The 8542-nt window shown below is 40.5% G+C and overlaps 1 protein-coding gene across 1 annotated transcript; it reads right to left on the bottom strand.

The window, feature by feature from the left end:
- Positions 1-617: 617 nt before the first annotated feature.
- On the bottom strand, positions 618-5879 carry LOC106605765 (uncharacterized). Its single transcript, XM_082974948.1, has 6 exons — positions 5374-5879; positions 4645-4754; positions 4394-4465; positions 3793-3930; positions 2996-3184; positions 618-1553 (listed from the first exon to the last, which is right to left on the bottom strand). The coding sequence occupies exons 1-6, from the start codon at positions 5384-5386 to the stop codon at positions 1200-1202; spliced, it is 876 nt and encodes a 291-aa protein (XP_082831074.1). The 5' UTR covers positions 5387-5879; the 3' UTR covers positions 618-1199.
- Positions 5880-8542: the final 2663 nt, after the last annotated feature.

Raw genomic sequence — 8542 nt, 5'->3', positions numbered from 1 at the left:
GATAGGGAAGCTGAAAGGTCAAATATACTGTTTAGGCTTTCTACTGCCAAGTTTACACCTTCACCATTACTCTCTCAACTGTGTCTGCAGAGGTTTATCATAGTTTCTCAGAAAGGCTGATGCTCATTCTGCTGCCTCTGTATTTACAAAAGGATGAGACATGCCTTGGGGGTATTGTTGTCGGTCTCTGAGCCTTGCTTTTTAAAAGTTTGTGTGCATTAAAGAAAGCACCTGGCTGAGTTTAATGGAAGTTCTGTCTAAAACAGCAGGAAAAAAGGGGCCCCTTCTTTTTGTATCAAAGATTTTGCAAGTGTTCTGTCTAAAGTGTGTGTGCATGTGCATGTATTGGCATACATACATATAGCTGATGTGTGTAATTAATGTGAGAGATTTTGCTCAGTTTTAGGCCTACCCAGTAACTGCAGATATAAAAATTATATTGAACTACAACTTACTTTTGACACAAGTCTTCCTGTAGGTGACAGAAAGAAAAAGGATAGCTGTTGAGAATCAGACAGCAGTGCAGCTCTGCAGCAATTGCACAATACTCCCCACACTGGGGATGGTAACAGTCAGCACTCAGGAATCTCTACACAAGACTACATCAGAGAAACTCATAACGGCAGCATGGTTTTTATTTACAAGATGCAGTATTTACAAAAGTTCATAGAAAAAAAAAAACATTCATTGAAGACCAACAAACAAAAAAATATTCACATTCCATTGCATTGTAAACATCATATGAATTTGATCAGAAATATTGGACAATAATTTATGTTCTGTAGCTTGCTCAATATAAAACACTTGTTAGTGTTTAGTTAGCTTGCGTAGAATATGGCTTTTTATACATATGGGTATGTTGTATAGGTACGTAATGGTTTCTTATGGCTATGATAATAGAACTCTGGTGTGCAGACAGTAAATTAAAAGGTTGTTATTCTATACATAATCTTGACTGCAGTTGTACATTCAGTGCAACAATTAAGTGTGCATGTCAGTCACTTGATTGACAAAGCTTACTGCATTAGAACAGCTAGAATGGACAGATTCAAGAAGAAAAAGCCAACCAGTGCTCCAAACCATTTTGTGTGCACCATTGATGACATCCACTTCAGTAATTTTAGCAACCGCTCTACAGTAGTATCCAGGCAGTCCACATAACAGGAGGCTAAATAAGAATTTGTTCTTAATTGACTTGCCTAGTTAAATAAAGGTAAAATAAAAAACAAAGACCCAGAAAGAACTAATAGGAGCCCACCTTTGGATGGTGGGCTCCTATTGGTTGGTGGAGGTGTGTGTAACCTCATCCCTGTTTCCCCTTCATTCTCCCTGTGAACTGATCGTGTGGTTAATAACCTCACTTTTTTACTTTCCAGAGCTGGCCTTTCTTCCTCCCCAGCAGGAGAGGCCAGAGTGGGGAAGGGACAAGTATCCACCGGGGTTGAGCACCCCAGCTCCAGCCATTTGGAGAAAACAGATGAAGTGAAGTTGAGAAGTTTCTCTGGAGAGGAGGAGACAGAGGGAAGAACTGAAGGGTCAGGATCCTCAAATCTCTGTGAGAGAGGGATGTGATAGGGGAGGAGAGGAAAGGGGGATAAGGGAGGAGAGGAGTTGTTATTAAACAAACATACAGTGCAAGCACTGTCATTGATTGATAGCTGTTTCTCTGGGGAGTTAACCTCTGATATACATTGCGTACATTATCGGTGACCTAAACAGACAAACTATGCACTGGTCATAGCATAGTCAAGCCACATGGTCAGGAAAAAAACAGGGATGCAAACTGGTGAGGGCCCAAAAAGGTGACACTTTTTCCCCCCTCCCTGAAACATGCTAAAAAATCCCTGCTAGGGGGAAATGCAGGTTTTAACTAATTAAACAACAAATAATATGATCTACATGATCAGTCTCTGTGTTTAAAATAAAAAGTGGTTAAAGTGAACCTAACATACAGCTAAAAAATGTAAAGCAAGAAATCCAATGTTATTTGTTGCCTAGACTTTACTGCAAATGACACTCAAGTCTTGAGAAAAAAACTATACACTAATATTGCAGGTAGCCATGACAGCCTTTATAATAGAATGCGTGTGACCACACACATCTACATATTGCACTTGGGAAAAAAACATATTTAGTACAAATAGAAACAAACAAACAGGCATTCTATTTTTGCTCCATTATAGCGGCCACTATAGTAGACATAGATAAAGTGCACAAGGCTACATGTGTGCAAAAATAACGTTCACTGAGTAAAAAATAAAATAATCCCCCTTACTCACACAAGTGTTACTGTTAAATTCAACACAACAAAAGCAATATCTTTGGCCTACACTGCATATTATTACATTGTACACTTTCTGCCTGTGGACATCTGTTCTTCAATGTGCCAGCAGACCTGGCATACCCCTTTTTATCCACTGGCGCTGTATTGAAAAAGTGAGAGAGGGAAAGTGTGTGGTGTTCCTTTCACCTCTGTAGTGACATCCAGCTAAAGCCAGGCCCAGCTCCACTTAACTGCTTAACAAGCAACGCCTCATTTTCACCTAACTCTCCCATTCTGAAAATGAACCACATACTGTACTGTAGAGGGAAAATATTAGTTCACAGATAGTAGTTAGTTCGTTAGCTAGTTAACGTTTCAGATCGCCAGGGTCCAGTAAGCAACTAACGCTTTATAACTTGAGGAACGGCAAGGAGTCGTATAACGTTACCAGTTAATACTATAGCGAATTGGTTAGGTTACTAACGTTAGCTCATCTGATGTAGCTGTCTGACTTCATTAGCCAGCTCATTTTCACACCATAAACTCAATTATCTGATCAGTTAAGTTGGCTAATGTTGCTCAACATTTCCCTGGCTAGCTAACGGGTAATTCGATCCAGCTAACGTTAGCAAGATACTTAAAATATTTGTTTCACCACACTTTCTCCCTCACCTCAAACTTTCCAAATACCAATTGTTTTTCGGTTACAGCTCATGAAGTACACTTCATCACCTTCTCACCCCCGTCTCTGTGGTCAGGCTTCTCACCGACCTCTTCGTTATCGTTCAGGGGACGTGCTGCTGTATCAGCCTGTCTTCCACTCTTTCGAGAGCGCGCGCTGTTGTTGTCTTTTCTCTCTTCAGTCGCGTGCTGCATTCTGTTGTTATGTGAACGATTGGCTGAGCCTTGTATACAGTACAGCTAGTATTGCTCCAAACACGCGTCACTCGTTCGCATACAGCCAGCGGTCATCCAAAGCCCCCCACCCCCCCACATTTTCTAATCGGATCTACACGAATCACGTAGGCCACTTATTTTGGATTCAAAACGGCGAATTTCGCAGAAAGGTGACTAGTTTGCATCCCTGGGAAAAAACGTTATTCTCCCCTGTTTTAGCCACTTTCTGTTTGTTTTTTTACTACAACAACAAGGCATCTTTATAGTGTTTTGTTGCGTTTGCCAGGAAATCGTTGTTTTATTTTTACATAACTTAGTTCAAAATGTTTAAGGCTGCTGTGTCCGTTTCTTTTTAGTACATGCTGCTACTTGTTCACCCCCACTGGCAACCTACAGTACACTCTCTCTATCCAAAACAGTTCATATAGACTACTAGAGTCATAGCCTCGGGAAGTAGTTTGGGGAAGAAAGTTTTTCCGGCAATACAGGAGGCTATATTGTTTCGCCAATACAGGACCAATGCACGACTTTGGGGGGGGGGGGGGGGGGGGGGGGGCTGCTGCACCCTCAGCCCCCATACCTCCCGCGGCTATGACTAGAGTATGTCCACGACATGGTAAAGTTATACCTACCCCTTTTGTCATACCCCTGTCACCCAGAGCTTGTATGAGGTTGGAGATGAATTCGAAGCTATGGTGCTCTGGCCACAGCTGGCTGCGGAGCTGGAGCCAGGAGTCAGAGAGAACAGTCGCAGCTCGGAACACACAACACTGGAGGGATAGCCGAGGCAGAAGTAGGATTTTAGACACAGAGGTTACGCTGATGATTTGAACAGACGGAGCACAACACAGAGCTGATCATCATTGTGCTAATCAGAGGTTATTGATTATCCTCTCAGTAACGCTGACAACAACACAAAGATAGACTAGAGTACTGGAACCAGTAGAGGCTGCTGAGGGAAGGACGGCTCATAATAATGTTTGGAAGGGAGCGAATTGAATGGCGCCAAACACATGGAAAACCAGTGTGTGATACTGTATATTTGATACCATTCCACAAACTCCGCTACAGCCATTACCATGAGCCGGTCCTCCCGCATTGCTCAACAGAGAATCAGAATGAAGGATTTAATGATAGACATAGCAGATACACTAAGTGTGACATGTTTGTATAAAACACGATAATAAATCATTTACTAAAATGGTGTCATTTAATCAATAGATGGTGCCTCACCGGATCAGTGCTGCACAGCAGGTTGACATTGTAGTGGTGGGAAATCCAATAGTTTTTAGGGAACACCTTACGCTTGGAGGAAAAAACAGGTTCAGGAATCACAGTATTCACAAGAGTATCTATGCCAATAGACAAAACATCGAATTGATAAAAAATTTAACCACTAGGAAGTGAATGCATATTTGTTTAAACCACTGGCATTACTCAGGGTGCATGCAGGTACAAAAGGATCGCCACAACGTTCAACTCACAAATCCAGCGTGGTCTGAGTTAATGGTGGTTTGAAGATTATCGACAACCCCCCTCAAAAAGTAATCACATCCGCTACCTTGGAGTGTCAATATTGATAGCAACAGTAAAACTGTGAGAGATCGAAGTAAAGAGGGAGAGAGAGAGAGATGCAGCGGGTTAATGGATGGAAAATGTACGTGTCCTGCCCATGTGATTCCAGCCACATGCTTAATGAGAAACATCATGACTTAATGTTAATTTATTTGGAATGCCTTACAAAATACTTTTAAACTGGAAGAACTTGTCCCGATTGGTATTTTTAAATCACTGATGAATGATCTTGAGACTGATTCCCTGACCTGTCAATGTTTTTAATTTGCTGTTTATGATTTTGTTATATTCTTTGTTAATTTTATGGTTTTTACTAGATTACTTGTAGTTTTTCATGTTGTTTGTCTAATTTTTGTAATGACTTGGCGCTGCCTATCTTGGCCAGGACGCTCTTGAAAAAGAGATTTTAAATCTCAATGAGCCTTTCCTGGTTAAATAAAGGTTAATAATAATAATAATAAAATATTGCTTTAATTAACAGTTTGAGCAAATGAACTACAAACCCAAATTACAGAACCACTATATAAATTACAGTACAATGATAATGTGGTCAAATTAATTAAACAAATACAAATTCACTAATCAATCAATTAACTTTTGCATACTCTGAATTTATGTCATCACTGAATTCCTCTTACCTGATCGTGACATCCTTTTATCTTCATGAGAAAGGCCACTTCTCCATTTCTGTGGTTGAAAGCATGCAATACGCAGATCAAATAAGTCCTCTGGTCTGACTAGGCAAAGTTTCCTCAGCGGTTCCGTCAAGTGTGTGACACAGAGAGAGAGAGAGAGCTCTGAGTCTTGTTGAGACTCCAGTTTAGTTGACCTCTTTTTTAGAATTCCTCCTTTTGTCTCCCTGGTACTTTCCAAATCTCCACACCCCCTTCTCTCACTCAATCTGCACTGCGCTCTCACTTTGGATTTTCCCACCTCCCAGTTTGCAAGCTGCAGCCTTTCCCTTTCCCTCTCTCTCTCCTTTCCCTTTCCCTGTTGACCCAGTATATTACAGACCTCACTCTCTTCTCACCCTTTAAATGGCTAATGGACAGAGTGAGAGAAACAGACCCGCTATCTCTCTCGCCCTCTGGGCAGTCTGTCTGTGTGAACTCAGACAGAGACTAGCCTGAAAGTGAAAGCGCTTGATATCTGCTCCCTGTAAATCTCTCAGCCCCTCCCACCACCAGTCATTTCACCTCCCTATTGACTGACCAAGCCCCCCTCTCCCACGCAATTCAATTCAATTCCAGGGGCTTTATTGGCATGGGAAACACATGTTTACACTGCCAAAGCAAGTTAAATAGATAAGCAAAAGTCAAATAAACAATACAAAATAAACAGTAAATATTACACTCACAAAAGTTCCTCGCTCTCACCGTCTCTCTCCCTCTCTCTCTGCCACCCCCCCAACCCCAATCCAAACGAGTCCTCATGCCATATGTTTTCAATCCCCCCATGTGTGACTGAGCGTGTGCCTGCCTCCTTGTCTCCAGTGAGCCAGTTAGTAATACTCACCCTGTTGAGTCACCAGAGGAACTCATAAATCAACAATTATCTTGTATTTTTTGGGGGCTAAAAGGATTGCAACACTGACTGACATAAGCTGCAAGTCATTCAAGTGTGCAAAGCCAATAATAATCATGACAGTAAAGCTGATGTTGCTTCTCAAAACAAAATAATAAATTAATAACAAAAAAATTACAGTTGATTTGAAATGGAAAAGTTTAATATCCTACAGTTTGGAGGCTTAGATACTTTCTCACATTTTGATAGCACTTTAATTTATGGTACACTAGTTTATTATTTAATTTAAAGTGCTACTCAGATATTTTTGTTATGACAAACTAGTATTGGGAAAGTGAGTGGGGATCAGAAGTAGATCAATTAGTACATTGTCATGTTCAGGTTTTACGTAGTCATTGTTGTAGTACTACTTCTTGTGTCACTTCCATTTTGAACATGGGCCAAGAGAAACAGTGAATGTTCCAGAGATCCAAAGGGAAAAGGAAGACAGAGTTCTGCAGTCCAACAGACCAACATTTTTCAGCCTCCCAGAGGCACCATCAGTCCTAACTCTTTTCACCTTGGTCCTCTGCATAGGGCTGTAGGATGATCCCTGATCTCAGGTCAGTTTAGCATATTCTTCATTTATGGTTCAGGTTAGGATGTGGTAAGGATAAGATGGTCCTAGATCTGTGTCTAAGAGCTTCAACCCAGAGTGTATATACAGTGCACTCTGTAATTATTGGACCAGTGAAGCATGTTTTCTTTTAGCTCTATACTCCAACACTTTGGATGTGAAATTATACAATGACTATGAGGTTAAAGAGCAGACTGTCAGCTTTAACTTGTGGGTATTTTCCGCAATATCGGGTGAACTGTTTAGAAATTACAGCACTTTTTGTATATAGTCCCCCCATTTTAGGGGACCAAAAGTATTGGGACAAATTCCCTTATATGTGTATTAAAGTAGTCAAAAGTTTAGTATTTGTTCCCATATTCCTAGCATTCAATGATTACATCAAGCTTGTGACTTAACAATCTTGTTGGATGCATTTGTGGTTTGTTTTGGTTGTGTTTCAGATTATTTTGTGTCCAATAGAAACGAATGGCAAATAATAAGAATATTTTGTCTCATTGAGTCACGTCCATTGTAAATAAGAATATAATATGTTTCTAAACACTTCTACATTAATGTGGATGCTACCATGATTACGGATAGTCCTGAATGAATCGTAAATAATGATGATTGAGGAAGTCAGACGCACAAACATCATACACCCCAAAAATGCTAACCTCCCATGTTATTGTAATGGTGAGAGGTTAGCATGTCTTGGGGGTATGGTATTTCTGCATCTGTAACTTTGTTTTATTGTCTACTCTACTATATGATATGACCTAACGTTCCACCAACGGGCTGGCCTACAGTTTACAATACCAAATCAAATATTGACTGGGTCATGTGTAACCAACTGTATTTCTTTGTTCTGTGTTGAAAACACCCTTTAAGTAGGTATGATTCACTGACACATTCTATTTATAAAAGCTCAAATTTCACCCACTCTTTTTAAGAACTATAATAAAACATATTTAACTAGGCAAGTCAGTTAAGAACAAAATCTTATTTACAATGACGGCCTACCCCGGCCAAACCAGGACGACGCTGGGTCAATTGTGCGCCGCCCTATGGGACTCCCAATCATGGCCGGATGTGATACAGCCTGGATTCAAACCAGGGACTGTAGTGATGTATACTGAGATGCAGTGCAAGAGTAGAAGTAGAACTACACACAAAAATGTATGTTATAATATTCCCTAATTTGCTCAATCATTATATACATACACAGTAAAAAAAACAACAGGGCATGAACTTGAACAAAGCCTTGTGCTACTGGATTTTACAAGTCTGCAGACTTCAGCAAAAGCCTTCTGAAAGGGATCAAATAACTGCGAAAACACAAAAAGCTTTGCAGTTATTTAGTTTTAATAATGAGTTACTAGCTCATTAGTGAAGAAGCCCCCTGCTGATGTGGTAGTATACGACACAATGATATGTTGAGGGACTGAGAGCTCGTTATGCAAGGGTTTTTATGTTGCGTGTCACCCGAAGACCTACAACTGTTGTTTTACACCACTTGAGGTCTCTTGGCTGACAGCCACTCATTGTAAAAAAGCATGTGAGTGGGAACTGGCAAAGGATCTCCGTTTTTTTCCCCTCCACTCTTTTTCTTCACCCTTCTTTCTTTGATTTAATGATTCTCCACAAGATGGTGCCAGTTGGGAAAAAGGATGAATGACACACCAATA

Source organism: Salmo salar, chromosome 05 (genome assembly GCF_965601325.2).
Source record: "Salmo salar chromosome 05, fSalSal1, whole genome shotgun sequence".
NCBI classification, from domain to species: domain Eukaryota; kingdom Metazoa; phylum Chordata; class Actinopteri; order Salmoniformes; family Salmonidae; genus Salmo; species Salmo salar.
This window is presented reverse-complemented; position numbering and strand designations above follow the sequence as displayed.